Source organism: Daucus carota, chromosome 3 (genome assembly GCF_001625215.2).
Source record: "Daucus carota subsp. sativus chromosome 3, DH1 v3.0, whole genome shotgun sequence".
Taxonomy (NCBI): domain Eukaryota; kingdom Viridiplantae; phylum Streptophyta; class Magnoliopsida; order Apiales; family Apiaceae; genus Daucus; species Daucus carota.
The window spans coordinates 58304086-58321163 of NC_030383.2; the positions used below are offsets into that span (position 1 = coordinate 58304086).

At 33.9% G+C, this 17078-nt stretch overlaps 2 protein-coding genes across 2 annotated transcripts; one reads left to right on the forward strand and one right to left on the reverse strand.

The window, feature by feature from the left end:
* Nucleotides 1-2310: 2310 nt before the first annotated feature.
* LOC108215437 (expansin-A6) lies at nucleotides 2311-6101 on the reverse strand. The gene is made up of 3 exons (XM_017387940.2): nucleotides 5840-6101; nucleotides 5120-5438; nucleotides 2311-3053 (listed from the first exon to the last, which is right to left on the reverse strand). The coding sequence occupies exons 1-3, from the start codon at nucleotides 5997-5999 to the stop codon at nucleotides 2744-2746; spliced, it is 789 nt and encodes a 262-aa protein (XP_017243429.1). The 5' UTR covers nucleotides 6000-6101; the 3' UTR covers nucleotides 2311-2743.
* A 6581-nt stretch (nucleotides 6102-12682) lies between these two features.
* Nucleotides 12683-16881, forward strand: LOC108211701 (uncharacterized). The gene is made up of 5 exons (XM_017383372.2): nucleotides 12683-13315; nucleotides 14741-15300; nucleotides 15377-15571; nucleotides 15654-15858; nucleotides 16103-16881. Exons 1-5 carry the CDS (start codon nucleotides 12802-12804, stop codon nucleotides 16762-16764), a joined length of 2136 nt encoding a protein of 711 aa, XP_017238861.1. The 5' UTR covers nucleotides 12683-12801; the 3' UTR covers nucleotides 16765-16881.
* The last annotated feature ends 197 nt before the right edge of the window (nucleotides 16882-17078 follow it).

Sequence of the window (17078 nt, forward strand, 5' to 3'; positions counted from 1 at the left end):
TATTTAATAAGAACAATCATTATAGAATTATGAAAAGATTTTCATATTATTAGGATTTTATACTTATTATTATACATTTTTAGGATTTTATAATTATTATTATATAATTATGAAAAGACTTCTATATTGATTCGGATTTTATTAATAAAAATTTCAATATTGGTTAAAATTATTATACTACTATATAAAAAGACTTCTATGGTGTTTAGGATTTTGTAATATAACATTTATCCTATTCGCACAGTTAAATCTCGCTAACAATTTAACTTATGAAACAGTTCTATAAAATTCATATAAAAAATTGGCTATCATCATATTAATTTTTATTTAACAATTATTACTATTATCAAAAAAAAACTTCTATATTTGACAGGATTTTTTATTATAACAATTATCTTACTAATAAAAATATGTTACCAACAAAATTATTTGTTTTAATTTTTTAAAACTCAAATAATTTAATATACGTAACAACTCTATAAATCTTTTATCATACTTCAGAGTTCAAATAAATAGGGAGTTCATATTGATATTAATATAATATCCTATCAATAGAATAATAATGTCAACGAAATTATTCGTTTTAATTTTTAAAATTTATACAATTTAATTTACGAAATAAATTTATAAAACTTCTATCGTATTTCAGAATTAAAATAAACAAGATTCAATATTGATACCAAAGTACCAAAAAAATTGGTCATATATTTTTTAATAAATAATAATTATTATCATTCAATGTTTTTCAGAAGATTGCGATAAAGACGAATAAGGCGGTGGTAACACTGACTTGATGGAAACTTAAAAAAAATAAGTCATTGTCCATATTACAACATATAATAAAAGAACCAAAACTCTAGACATACGTCAAATATTCGTTTTAATTTTTAAAACTCATACACTTTAATTTACGAAACAAATTTATAAAACTTCTATCGTATTTCAGAATTAAAATAAACAAGATTCAATATTGATACCAAAGTACCCAAAAATTTGGTCATATATTTTTTAATAATAATTATTATTATCATTCAATGTTTTCCTGAAGATTGCGATAAAGACGAATAAGGCGGTGGTAACACTGACTTGACAAATGGAAACTTAAAAAAATGAAGTCATTGTCCATATTGCAACATATATAATAAAAGAACCGAAACTCTGGACATACGTCAAATATTCGTTTTAATTTTCAAAACTCATACACTTTAATTTACGAAACAAATCTATAAAAATTCTATCATATATCAGAATTAAAACAAATAAGATTCGATATTGATACCAAAGTATCAAAAAACTTGATCATTTATTTTTAATAATAATTATTATTATCATTCAGTGTTTTTTAGAAGATTGCGATAAAGACGAATAAGACGGTGGTAACACTGACTTGACAAATGGAAACTTAAAAAAAAATTGAAGTCATTGTCCATATTGCCACATATAATAAAAGAACCGAAACTCTAGACATACGTCAAATATTCGTTTTAATATTTAAAACTCATACAATATAATTTACGAAACAAATCTATAAAATTTCAATCATATTTTAGAATTAAAATAAACAAGATTCGATATTGATATCAAAGTACCAAAAAATTTGGTCATTTATTTTTCAATAATAATAATTATTATCATTTAGTGTTTTTCATAAGATTACGATAAAGACGAATTAGGCGGTGACAACACTGACTTGACAAATAGAAACTCAAAGAAAATGAAGTCATTATCCATATTGCAACATATAATAAAAGAATCAAAACTCTAGACTTACGTCAAGATATTTGATATCAAATCATTATTCTACTTATGAGTTATATTTTAGAACATATATAATGTTTAGTGATTTATAATATAATTGTTTTATCTTTTGATTGCAACGGTTATATTGTAGAACATAACCTGCAAATTGTCAGATGTTTACAAATATTATAGACTAAAAAAATTAAAATTGAAACGAGTAGAGTATTTTTAAATAATTTTGGACAACAATACTCTTATTTTGTGGACTCCATAGAACATGGACTCATATTATTATGAAATAAATTTAAAGTATGATCAAATTTTAATAATTAGAAAATCTTATATTAAATAACAATAATTTAAATATCTTTTAAAAACAATAATTTAAATAGGTATAATGAAAATATAATAATATAATTAAAAAAGACATTATTCTTCTAATAAATAACAAATTTTAAAATTTTATTTAAACCCGTGCTTGGCACAGGCTATCAACTAGTAATTTTTAACTGTATCCCTGTGAGAGAAATAAGTACTTATTTTACAATAACACAAAATGTAACAACAAAATTATAAAAGAGTAGCATACTAACACAAGTAACTAATAAGCATAAGAAGCTGTGGGCTACATTTGTTTTTAGCTCCCTCAGCCTCCTCTTTTACACACTTTTTCAATTCATCCCCTTGATGAATAATGTTGCTGCTTTTATCTTTTAAAGCAACAACAATAGATAATAAAACAAAACATGATAAACCCCTTAAGGTAAAAAGTAAAAAAAAATGTTACCACACCCCCAACTAAAATACTAGGAGGTTTTACCACTACTCATCCCTTCATCCCACCCAAATCACTTCAAATTTTCCCGGTAAAAAAGAGAGAAATATGAAGCTGGGAATCTCGGGAGAATCACAAAACTAATTAATAAAAACACAGACACTGCGGTTATATTATATTATATTATTTTAAATAATATAATAATGTAGGTAAGGTGTGTGTATTATATTAAACCCGGAAATTCTTGCCCATAAAGGTTTGACCAAACTGCCAATGAGGTGGGGCGATGTTATAGGACGTTGAGGTACGACGGTCACTGCCCGTGACTCTAAAGGAGAGTGCCTGGCCCACAAGCACAGCATTGGATTGCCAGTTTTGCCCCCAGTTGCGACTCATGGGCATCCAAGGGGTCTTTGTGCCCTTGATGAGGACTCGTTGGATGTCACCAGCTCCAGCCACGTTGGTGACGAGCACCAAGTTGAAGTAACTGAAACCGTTGATTGTGAATCGCATTCCTCCCCTCTTTCTGCACGCTACCCTGCCAACCAACACACACATTAATACGGCATATCACATCTCTAGATACTAGTCACTCTCGAAAATTAAATTTGTTTTGCATTCCCTTTTTCACTTATTTTTTTTGATTACTTCGACATAATCTTATATTCTAATAAAATACAATTTTATCATTAATTTGTTTTAAAAAATTAAATGCTAAATATTTGTTCAAATAAAAATAATTTAAACACCAGCTATAAAATTATACTTTACATGAAAGTGTGTGACACATCTCCTTCTCTTAATATAACAATTCAGAAAGATGACGGAGAGAGTAATATATTACATCCTCTCATCAAAAGATTCTCAAATTTTACTTTACAAGTGAAATTTACTCTATGTCCTTAATTATATATTCATTTTGATTTTTAAAGAGTAAATTTTTTGACTAAACATTATAAATTATCTATTCATTATTTATAAAATCTAAAAGTTGAATATTAAAATAGAATAAATATAATTTCTAATGATATAATTTTTATTTTTTTATAATTATATGACATTTGTAAATTTCAGTCAAAATACAATCAATTTGATAAAAAAAATATGAACACGTAAAAAAGAACTAATACTCCCTCCGTCCATTTTATGTGACCTCATTTCTTTTTCGAGACGTCCCAAAAAGAATGAACCTCCAATACTTACTATTTTTGAACACTACTTTTCACTATTACACCTACTACCTCTATATTTAATACTCTCTTTTTATTAAATAAACACTATTACACCCGCTACTTTCCTCCACTATCTTAAATCTATTATTAAATATTGATGGGTCCCACCACTTTACCCACTTTTCAACTACATTTACTACATATTTCTTAATCTCTGTGAAAATCAAACCAGTTCACATAAATTGGGATTCTTAATCTCTGTGAAAATTAAACCAGTTCACATAAATTGGGACGGACGGAGTATTATTTTTCCAAAATTTTACTCTAGGGGCAGATATACTAGAATTATTTGGGGATTGAAATTCGGGTTTGATATATTAAATGAAGGAGGCGGCGTTGGTTAAAAAAGGAGATTGGGCATGGGGATGGAGGAGTTAAACAGGGTGACCCTAGAAAACGCGTATTGGGGGCAGTGCAATCACCTCTCTCTACTGTCTGCAAATTAAGCTTGACTGACCCTACTTGAATTTGTGTTCCCTCATTTTCTGGTAACAGAATCTTAAATTACCATCTCACCCCTGGTGCCTTTTGTTTTTTGACAGACACCCCTGGCGCCTTTTACTCGCAAGTAACATGAAAATGTAAGGTGAGAGATGGGGTATCAGATTTTGTTCTAGAAAGTTACAAAACGAAATGTGTACGAAACCGCGTAAAAAAGCTGGAATCAATTAGAGAAAATCTGCAGTAGCTTTTCTATTTATACACTCTGCTCAGTTATCCTGTTCTCTCAGACCACTCCTATGGTGACTTGTGAGCATATGACCTGTGTTTTGTTGCCGTTCTAATTATAATGTACATTTTCGTTCTGTTATTATTCTGAAAAACTCTATGTTCGGTCTATTTTCGAATCGATAAAATTAATTTACTTCCAGCCGAATCATAATAAATCACTCCTCTACAGATTTTGGTTCGAGATCACTATGCTTTACCTATGTCCTGTTTGGGGAGCTTTTAGACACTGTTAAGGAAATTTTTTATATTCCTTATTTAGCAAGAAGTAAGAATTTATTTCAATAAAAATCAGAATAAATTCTTAATTTTGAAAAATAAATTTAATCAAACCCCCACCTAGTTTGCTCGACGCCATAGAAACAAAATTCCGTTGTAAAAATTTATTTAAATTAGGTAATTGAAAGTACAAGGAGCAGTTCTGTTGATCTCACAATTCTGGAAATTTTAAGTTGTGTAATTATGAATTCTTAAGGGGTATTTCCGTCCAATAACTTGACTAAAACTACCAAAATAACCTCCATAATAACAAACCACAAGCAAGTATCCCAGAATAGAGGGGCAAAACAGTCCAAAAGATAAAATAGCAAATGTAAGAAAAAGACAGTCAGTAAATATGAGAATAAAAGAAAGCAAAACTTACCGGCGGTAAGAAACGGGGACAATTCCGGCGCGATACTCAGCAATCTTGAGAAACATGGGCATGGCAAGGTCAAAATGGGTTCGGGGCGGGTTGCACCAGCCACCATTATCACTGGCTTGGGCAAAGTTGGGTGGGCAAAAGTTAGTAGCCGTGACTAAAATAGATGGGCTTCCAGGGTGACACCATTTTGGGTCACTGTCACATTTTATCTCGAAACATGCACCGCAGCTCAGCCCGTTGTTGAACAGCGCCGTGCTTAACGCTGCCGTGTTTACACCGTAGCCTTGGCTGTACAGATTCCCATATCCACATGCCCCACCTAAACAAATTCACACAAATTAAAAAAAACAAAAAGTATTTTTCTATCATTTTTATAGTACCATGCAAAATGTAACTCTAAATCTTGTCACAATTATTCTTTTATATCAACAAATAACACCTACATTTCTTTTAGCCGTAAATGACGTAACTAAAATTTCGAAAAATGACTAATATATTTTACAGAAAAAATATTAGTGATATTTACTAAATTTTTTAGATATCAGATTTCAAATTTGGGTCGAATTAAATCATGTCCTGCAGTTCGCTACAAAACCCTACTCACTATTAAAAATGATAAGAACCTCGTCTCAGTTCCCGGGTTCGATTCTGTTTCGAGATTTATAATATTATATACTAATTTACAAAGATTCTATAAAGGATTTTGGGAGAGAGTTTTACCCATGGTGCCGGAAGCGTCGCTGCCGCCATAGAAGGTGGCATGGGCAGACTGCCAAGCGCCGCCGGTGAAGACGCCGGGGATTCTAGCGGAGCTGGGGTTGAGTAGAGAGAGAAAAGCAGCAGCAATGCACAAGAAGAGTGTGATTTTGTTAAAAGCCATTTTAACACACAGAAAGCACACACTCAGTGAATGAGTGAGTTAGTTAAAACTTAAAACAAACAAAGTGTATGGTATGGATGGGGCTGCATAGAAAAGAAGAGGCAGGGTTCGTGGGGGCTCTTATAACATGTCTGTGCGGTAAATAAAATACTCAGATGTAAATTTACCGCAGTAAGAGAAAAGAAAAGGTAATAACTGGCTGGGTCCCTTTAATTTGGGAAATGGAAAAACATCAAATATAAATTGGGTGTGCTTGTATTTATGATAATTTTAATAATTTTGAATTGAGGCAGTGCAGATTGTGAGAGAATATTTAATGAACACATGCAAGCGAGCAATGTTTGGTCACTCTTCTAACACTAGAGAACTTTACTAGGGCAATTGAATTTCCAACGCCTATAGTTAAATATATTAAACACTTTCTATAAATTTAATTAAGTACTCACTTTTGAGAATTTATAATCTGCTAAAAATGAGTATGAAGACGGACAGATAAGAAGAAAATGCACATAATAAATTCAATTAGTCGTTTAGAACTGAAGCCGAAAGATTAAAATTATAAAACATTTATTAACTGGAAATATTTCTAAATATACATTAAATTTGAATTTACTCCTTTTGCTTGTACACAGTAGTCTAAAGATCCGTAATTTATAATAAAATTCTGATTACTTTTTTAAAAAACTTTACACTAATTTGACCAAAAATTCTGAACTTATCCAAATAATCTCCGATAAATCTCATGTAAACTTTAAAACGGTTGGTTTCTGACCGATTTCTAAAACAATACTTTGTACATGATAATAATATGACTAGATAATCACAAAAAAATGCAAAGTAATTAGTTTTATCTCAGGTCACAAAAATTGTTTATGGCTTATGAGAAATGAGTAGGACCACTTCTCCGACTGGGTACGCTCGATTCCACCACCCGTTTCTCGTATCGAACGAACGAGATTGAAACCTTGAAAAAAGTACCGAAATTGAGTTAGGAATGTCAACAAGCACCATGAAGGAGCACTGGTGCTACCAGATTGGTTAGCAATATTTATATTACAATCCACGTTTGTCCCAATGTTCTCATGAAAGTAGGCGTTACTCTTTTCTGCTTCATCGCCTCAAACAGAAACTACATTTTCTTCTCACAAATTAAAATCTACGTGTTCTTGCGATAAAACTGTTTGTGTTAATACGAGATATTGAGTATGTATTAATTTATTACTTCCCCAAATATTTTGAACTGACCTTTCGAAATTTTGAGGGCTTTCACTCCGATGCTCAAGCCTTTGTAATCTATACACTTGCGCACAAAAGAAGGGCAAATTCTTTGCGTGAGTAATAGAGAAACTTGACTAGTAGATGCACTCAGCCGCTCCACCAAACCCTAGCAAGTCTATTTTATCTTTTTATCTTGAAAGCATTTATTCATCATCTATTCATCTTTAATATATCCTCAAGTATGATACCCTCCCCAATTTGTGTTGTAAACTAATCTACCACGTATTTCATCAGCATGGACGTGAGAACGTCGGAACGTCCAATCTGGGGTTTTCAAATTGCGTGTAATCAAATACTTATTCTGTGAAAATACAGAACAATGATTAATCAGAGATTGACTGCATTAATTAAAGATTAATTAAATAACTAATTAAATAATTGAAAATTAAATTAATGCAATAAATTATAAAATATAAATTAATCAGTAATTAAGCAACAACTCTTACAACAATGGTAGCTGATAAACCAAACGGCTATGCTGTGAAGTGGCCTGTCATGGAGGTACGGAGAGACCATGTTGTGTTGCAGTGTGACTAACCAGCTACTTCAGTAAAATAAAGCGAAAAGGATAAATCAGAAAGAGATAAAGAACAATGCCTAAAAATTTACTAGCCGACGGCAAAGGGTCGTCACGGTAGATTTTAGTGTTACCGAAAAGGAAAATCCTGGAGGACGAGTATGCGGGACAGACTAGCAAGTCCAATAGGTGTGCTAAATCAAGTCTTAAATCCAAAAATAGGGAATATGGGATAAAATTGCACTCCAACACTATGCTAGTGATGTGCTAAATCACTAGCACAAGCCTCCCCTTCCCTATTTTTAGAATATGCTAGCCACTTCTAAACTATTTTTATCATTAAAATATTCATTTCTCTCTCTCCTTCACATCATTTCCCTCTCTTTTTTCCCTCTCTCCTCCACTATTTAATATTATTATAGTAATAGGGAATGGATATAGGGAGTACTATTGGAGCTCATGTGCTAAATCTTGTGCTAAATCACTAAGACATATTATTTTATAATATATTTAGGGAACCTCTTAGCATAGTGTTGGACTTGCTCTAATGTTTCAATAACTATAGCTTTGTATATATTGATGCACGGGAACACGACACGGACTTTAATACTTCGATAAATTATAATTATATAATTTATTTTTATATTTTTTTTTTTGAATAAAAGTTTGGATGTTATATTTTTATTCAGAAAAAAAACTTAAAAATAAGTTACGGAACCATATTTTGTGAGAGCATTAAAATGCGTGTCGAGCAATTGAAAAAACGAATAAAATTTAATGGGACAAAGGGAGTATATTATAAACAAGTAGTAAAAATTTCAGATTTTAATCTTAATTGTAAAATAAAATATTGACTTTTAAAATTTAAAATTAATTAATTCTAACGGTATAAGGACGTTGTGTGTCGGTTCAGTAAAAATATAAACATACCGGGCCTTGTAGCATTATATGCAACAGACCAACTCATGTTATATTCTAGCAGACCACGGTCCACGGATATCACTCTTACATCAAATCCAACTCTCTCCCGAAAATATTATATAAATATATTAAAAATTAATATTCTATTGTGTTTGGTTGAGATGAATGGAATGGAATAAGTAAAAATGGAAGAAAATAATAAGATCGTAGAAGGGAGGACTTTGAAATAAATGAGTGAGTGCAAATTTTATATGATACTCCCTCCGTCTTATAATTAACGTCCCCTTTTTTTTCAAGTTTTTCTCACACATTTGCAAGCTTATAAAAAACATACTTGTAGATATTATTTTTTTTTTCGTGTTTTTTGTTTTGTATAAAAATAGGAAGTTCAAATTTTTATACAAAAGAAAAAATATGAAAAAATAATGTCTACAATTATGTTTTTATAAGCTCGGAAATGCGTAAAAAAAACTTGAAAAAAAAGAGGACGTTTATTATGGGACGGAGGGAGTAAGATTTGGCTAGAAAATAGGTATGATAAAGAATCGAGCATTCCTTCATAAAACTAATGTTGTGTTAGGTTGGGGTGAATGGAATGTAATGGAATGGAATGAGTATAAATAAATGAAAATAATAAAAAGTAGGAGGGAGAACTTTGAAAAAAATGAGTGAGTTCAAATTTTGAATGATAAGATTTGGGTAGAAAATAAGTATGATAAAAAATGAAGCATTCCTTCACAAAATGGAGGGTTTGAGCTTTAGTTAAGGGTGATAGGAATGGAATGGTGGAAGTAATGAATTTATTATACATTCAACTAAATTAGAGTTCAAATCTCATTCCATTCCCTCCATTTTCATTCATCCCAACCAAACACAACATAAGAGTTTTAACTCTAGTTAAGGGTGATAAGAATGGAATGATAGAAGGAATGAAAATTGAAACACTGCAAATTTTTTTTTTTATCAAAACTTGCGTAATTGTGCAAAGCCTCTTAAAATTCATGATAAAAGAAATATCGAGAAAATGCCAAAATTAACACTATTTCATGAGTCAAGTGCCCAAAATGACCGTCTTCGGGAAAGGTGCCCATTTTACCCACTCAAACACGCATCTCACATATGCGTATATGTTTAATTAAAAATATATAGAGAACACGCATGTGGAGAATGCGCATGCACTATGCACAGTGCGCATTCTCCACATGCCTAAATGTGCTGACTCAACAGCATATACGCATATGGAGAATGCGTATGCTTTGCTTTTTCTTTGTTCACTGCACACGCATATTGTGACTGCGTGTTTGAGTGGTCATTTTGGGCACTGTTCCTGCACATGATCATTTTAGACAGTATTTGTGAAAAGTGGTTATAAAAAGCCCTCACCCAGAAATATCCTAAGTACCTACTTAAATATTGTATTTTGCTGCACCTCTACATTATTTTTTTTGGATTATCCCTTGTGTATATTTAACCTTTCATCAAGAAAGCAATGCAATATTGATAACACACGATTATTCCCAATAAACTCCCTTCACCCTAATTTTTTCTAGCCTCCTTAATCCTAATTCTCTCTAGCCTTTCTCTTTTCGTAGCCTCCTTGGCTCCCATCAGTTTTCACCGTTGGAAAACCTCAAATCAATTACTTATTTTGTTTTCTTCAAAGATTTTGTTGTCTTTCTTCCAGGCGGGTGGATTTTCAGTCCGATTTCTCTTGTTCTTGTGGTTCTGCTCCAAATCTATTTTCAGGAAATTTCTTAGATCTAAAACCATCGGAGATTTTCCCGTCTTTCTTTTCTGTTTCAAGCTGGTGGATTTTCAATCTGATTGATCTAAGATTTATTTATTTTTATTTATTTTTCGGTTTGGTGTAATCTCTACTCGGTCAGAGTTAGGTTGTTTTCCTCCTTAGTGAGAGTTTTGATTATTTCCCTCCTTTTGATAACTCAAACAGAATTGACTTCAATTGGATGTGGGGAAGAGGGTATTTGCAAATATCTCATCTTCAACAAATCGCATGATTTCAGGAAGAATGGATTAATCAGTTATGACTTTTTATTATTGAATTGACTTTCTACTTAAAAATAAAAAAAGCAATGCAACAATCCGTTGGAATCGACCTCTTAGTTTTCGTCATCGGCCATATCATTTTGTACTTACTACTTAGTTCCTTAGAACTAAAAAAACCAACGCCCACTTCTCAAATTTGTGAATGGCCCGAGATACTTGTGCTAGATTTTGTCCAAGAATAACCTTATGAACAAGCCCATTACGTTTCTTCGTTCATTTTCTAGCCCGGAAATGTTTTAAAATTGTATCCAACAACTTTACGATCTAGACATTAATAATTTTTAAACATTTTTATCAAAGCCAAAGGGCGTTTAAAAATAGGGCTGTTTAACGAACCGAGCTGTTCGCGAACAAGCTCGAGCTCGGCTCGTTAAGAGCTCGTTCGGCTCGGCTCGTTAAGTTAACGAGCTCGAGCTCGAACACAAAAAATTGTTCGTTAAGTAAACGAGCTCGAGCCGAGCTTTTAGTATGTTCGGCTCGAGCTCGGCTCGAGCTCGGCTCGAGCTCGTTCGGCTCGAGTTCGGCTCGTTAAAGCTCGAAAAAATGTAATATTTTCGGGGTTTTTTTTATAATTTATATATGTTATTGGACTCAGAATTCAACATAATATATATATATATATATATATATATATATATATATATTAGTGATGTAAACAAAATTTTAGGAAATAATAATTTTATTTGGTTTTTAACAGGCAAGTAGAAGTTTGACTAGTACCGCTAACTAGTGTTTAATCCTAATTTAGTGTTTCAATATTTTAAAAAATATTTTTTACCGATCCAACTGTATGGATGTTAACATATATACATTTTAGTGATATAAACAAAGTTTCAAAAAAATTGAAATTATTAGGTTAGCTATTTTAAGAGTCAACTAGCGGTTTGTCCTTATTTTTTTTCTGGCTCGGCTCGACTCGACTCGACTCGGCTCGGCTCGTATTTGTTCGCGAACAAGCTCGTGTTCGGCTCGTTAGTTAACGAGCCGAGCTTGAACACAATTTTTGTTCGATTAAAAAGCTCGGCTCGGCTCGGCTCGTCAGAAAAAAAATTAAAGCTCGGCTCGGTTCGGTCAAAACTCGGCTCGGCTCGGTTCGTGAACAGCTCTATTTAAACATAAGCCAGGAAAAGAACAGAGCTATGGTTGTTAGAACGATCCCTTTGACCATTTTGCTAGAACAAAGCATTACTTGTTGGGGTGTCATACTGACATGAGCTTCTACCGTCATTATGATTACACTGGCCGCGTCTACCTTTTGACTGTTAACAATAATTCCATATTAAATTCCAAATACACAGTTGTTGCTCTATCCATCGTGAAACAAGGTGGACATTCTTTATGTCAAGAATTCGATAATTTACATTGATCTTCGAGACTCGGACAATGGGATAGGCACTTTTTTTTGTCAGTCCGATAATTTTGAGAATATAAATTAGCCAAAAAAAAAAAAAATTTTTTTTTGAGAATATATTGATGAAGGATTCAAAATCGACATATTTATATATAGTTCGATCTCGAAGATGATAAGAAAATGCTTGAATGTGATAGTTAAAAACTCGATCGATGTGAAAAAACTCGACCAATATAAAAACGCTCGATTTATTTGGTGTTGGTGTTGGGTCTAGTATAATTGTCCAAACTTGATCTAAAAATTCTCTGTTAACAAAAAAAAGAGAAAAAAATTCGACCGACCTTAACTTTAAGGTTGCTAAGTATAAATATATATATTTTTTTGACAATGATTTATATGCCTTACAAATTAGCATCTATTCTGATATTGATAATTTCAAGGTGAGTCAGAGTTGAACCCAGGTATCCCAGGACAACAGAGGATAAACACACGACTGGGCTATCCAATGTGCTCAGTATAAATATATAAATTCTTTGGTGGATAGAAATGTATACAACTCCAAGACGCCTAGAATTATAAATACACTCCACATTCCTAGCTGAGATCAAAGTATTATTAAGCTTACTTCTCAAATAAGTTACTTTTGTAGTCTCCTAGCTAAAATTATCATGGGCGAGGAGAGAGGTAGCATCGCCTTCTTCACAACTTACCGTCCGCCCGTGGCCTTAGATATCTTCTGCACCTCATTTCCACAGTTCAAAAATGAGGTGAAAATGACCGACGAGGTATCCTACAACTACAATGGCCATTCCATCCCACCCGCGGCTCTCAAGACTCTGCTCAAGCGTCCTCTGTTTGTGCACCACGGGATCAACGAGGCTGACGTTGATTCGGGCCGTGTCTCGGGGACCATCTTCGTGTCCGAGCGAGAGAGCCTGGAGACATTTCATGTAGCTCTGGACTTTAAGGATGGGAAGAGGCCGAGAGTGTTTAGTTTGGCGGATGTTTATGGGAGAGCAGATGGTGTGAGGATGGAGGATAGCGCTTGCATTGCTGGCCAGGACGGGGAGTATTTGGTGTTTGTGTCCACCAAGGAGCCGGCGAAGCGGAGGCGCCAGCCGTGGACTGTTGTGTACAAAATGAATCTCGTTACCGGGAGGACTGAGCGCCTCACCCCTTCACGTAAGTCAAAACTTGCACGAATTTATTTTTCCAACTACTAATATATCTCGTACTAATAGAGTCTATACCAAGTCCATTATGTCTGGACTCGCCCCTTCACATAACTCAAAACTTGCACGAATTTATTTTTTCGAATTCCCAATATATTCGTACTAATAGGGTTCATAGTAAGTTCAATATCTCTATTCAAATCACTTGTTCATAGTATGCCATTTAGTCAAAAGATAGGATTTTTAAGAAACCGATACAATGGACACATCAAAAATAGAAAAAATTATAAACTTGGCAAGACTTGATCAGGTCAAGTTGGTAGCCCGTGACCAACTTTTTCATTCCGCTACTACAGGAAAGATACCCTCCTATCTCCTCTAAGAGCATCTCCAGGGTCCTAACATGTTCCCTAAATATATAATACAATATTCCTTTTTTAAGGAATTACTACATTTTATTGAATGGGAACTCCAACAACATTCTGTATTTCTATTCCTTATTATTATTATAATATTATATTCAACTGTAAGTAGGAGAGAGAAAGGAGGGAAAGAGGGGGAAAATGAGAGAAGTGAATATTTTATTCTTCAAAATAGTATGAGGAATGGTTGCACAATCCTTAAAAATGAGGAATGAAGTGGGCATCCTAACTTTTTAAGGGATGACTAGGACTCTGCTGGAGTGTGTTTTATGTCATATTCCTTATATTAATAGCTTAGGACACCATACATGGAAGCTGCTGGAGATGCTCTAACTAAGCAAGTGCCCTTCCCTGTTCAACCTGCTCTTATTTACTACACATATTCAAGACAATTCATCTTGAATCCTGAATGTGAGATAATATGGGCTACCTACCACTTTATCTGGTTACAATTACAAGAATTCGTGGTAACAATGATATACTTATGATCAAACGAAAGTCAAAACTCATAATACTAAGTTGTTAACCAATAACTTGTGACAGCCATCCATCATTATTAATCCATAAACTGATGTGATCATGATGGTTCAATGATGCGAGACCATCTCCAATATCATTACTGTGACTAGATGTTGTTCTTGAAAGTTAGTCGAACTTATTGGCCAAGATGATTTATAGTGCATATGAACTATGGTATATCTGAATTCTGAGCCTGTGAACTAAACTGTCTGCAATGTAGGCTGACCCGTCTTTGTATCCCTCTAGCACATTGAGGTTTATGATTAGTTGGTTACTTAACATGATATAAGAGTTCGGTTTGGGAAGGAGTTATATGATTTTGCAGAGTCTCCTCTAACACTTAAAGGTTTCGAGGATTCAGATGATTTAGTTACTTAACAATATCGGTTAAATTAAAAACAGGGGCTCAGATCTTGCAACATTAAACTTTCATTTCGTTGTAGTTTATAGGTGCATTTGGTAAACTGAATTTGGTTCTCTATTTTTTTTTGCAGTTCAAGCTGATTTAAGTCCCTCTGTTTCACCATGTGGAAAGAAGATAGCGGTGGCATCATTCCAGAAAAAGGCTGGTTGGAATGGGGAGATCCAAGATCTGCAGACCGATATTTTTGTGATGAATATAGAGAAGCCTTACAAGCGGCATTTGGTTGTTGATAATGGTGGCTGGCCGACATGGGGAAGCGACAATATCATATTTTTTCACCGTAAGGCTGCAGGATTTTGGGGTGTATTCCGTGCTGATATTGGAAATGGTCTGACACAAAAATGCCATCGCGTAACTCCTGACAATGTGGATGCAATGACTCCTGTGGCTATCGACGCCACCACTGTGGCAGTGGCAATTAATCGTCCATATTCAAGTTTCAGTATTGAAATTCCTCATGAAAAAGAAATATATCGACACATTGAAATTCATGATTCGACTAAAACCAAAGCACCAGTGCTGCTTACCCAATATTATAGACCCACAATCGACCATTTCAATCCTTTTGTGATTATTGATGGTGCAAAGAAGCATATCGGATACCATCGATGCATACGTGAACTTCTTAAAGTATGTATTGAACAGAGGATTAATTAGCCAATAACTTATTGCCAGAGCCTTACTTGTTGATGCTTATCTGTGACAGATAGAAGAACATAACATGGAAAAGCGGTTCCACAAGGTACTCTCTCCGCAACCAGATGTAGGTTTGTTCAGATTGTCAGGAGCCTTTCCCACATTTTCAAAAGACGGCAGCAAGCTTGCATATGTTGGAAATGATTTCAAAGCTGTATGGATTGTGGACTTTGAAGGAACAGGAGAACCACGCGAAGTATTTGAGGTACACACTGTTAGATTGTGCTAACTAATCTGACTGATATATGAGTTGTGGCAAGGTTGATCTTGAGTTTGATTATATACAGGTTCCTGATAACCTGGACACAATATTCGCACCAATTTGGAACCAAAATCCAAAGAAGGATATTCTGTATGTTTGCATGGGATCTTCTTTCAACGATCAAGGAGCATTGCACATCTACCACATAGCCAATGTCTCAAAAGAAAGAAGGCATCATATGCAGCTCACTACTTCCGGCAACAATGCCTTCCCTTCCACCAATCCTGAAGGTATGCGACTTTCTGCCTCTGGCTCTGGCTCCTACTTCTATGTTTAGTATTTCATGTTTAGTTATTTTTATCTTTAATATAGAAATGAACAATCTATTATATGTACAAGTACTTGGCTAAACTTCGCAAACCACCTCAATTAGTACATAAATCAATCTTTATTGATCACTACAGATCTTTAAGCAACTAATAATCAGTAAGTACATAATCAAATACTGCTATTGGTTGGATGATCATAATGTAGGCACAAAGTTAGTTTATCGATCCACAAGAGACTGTAAAAACAATGAGGGATACAAGAATTTATACATAATGGAGGATTTAGCGTTAGGGGACAGTGTGGAAGAAAATATAACAAGGCTAACAGAGGGGAACTGGGTCGACACACATTGCCAGTGGTCTCCAAGTGGAAACTGGATTGTATTCTCTTCATCTCGCCACAAGTCTCCCACTGCTGCAAAGAAGGATCACATGCTTGATGCCGGATACTTTGCAATATATCTGGTAGACCCTAAGCATAAAGACGTGGTGGTACGAGTGCTGGGAAGTGCAGATGATCTAGCAGGGCATGTAAACCATCCATTTTTCAGTCCAGATGGGAAGAGCATTGTTATCACCGCAGATCTTGCTGCAGTTTCTGTGGATCCAATCTCTCTGCCTCTCATCGAGCATTCTGCAAGGCCTTATGGAGATATTTTCAGTGTCGATATTGATCCGAATGACATTAAGAAAAATGAGAATGTGAAGAAGTTCAACAGGCTGACACATACTAGATATGAGAATTCAACTGGTACTTGGACAACGTTTTCAACTCATGACACAAATGCTGTCTGGAATCGACTTATAGAAGGAGACAGAGCTTGGGGAATGTCCGGACACCCTTGCCTTCCCAAGCGATGTCCATGAATTGTCTACATCTGTATCTCCTTTGACGAGGCCATCATGTTGCAGAGCTACAAATATTAAATAATGTGAAACTGAAATCTTAATATTATTTTGTTGGAAGATGCTTGGTGTACATAATTGTGTCCAAAATGACGGTGAGTTTTCGTGTCATTATATACAAGTTTTTTGCACATAATTATGTGCACGTAGCCCTACTCTATTTTGTTTGACAATTGATTTGCTGAATGAATACAAATATACAACTATTAAACTATATACAAGGCTATTTCCTGATTTTCATATTTCCGGATAAATTTCTATATATTATTTTAGAA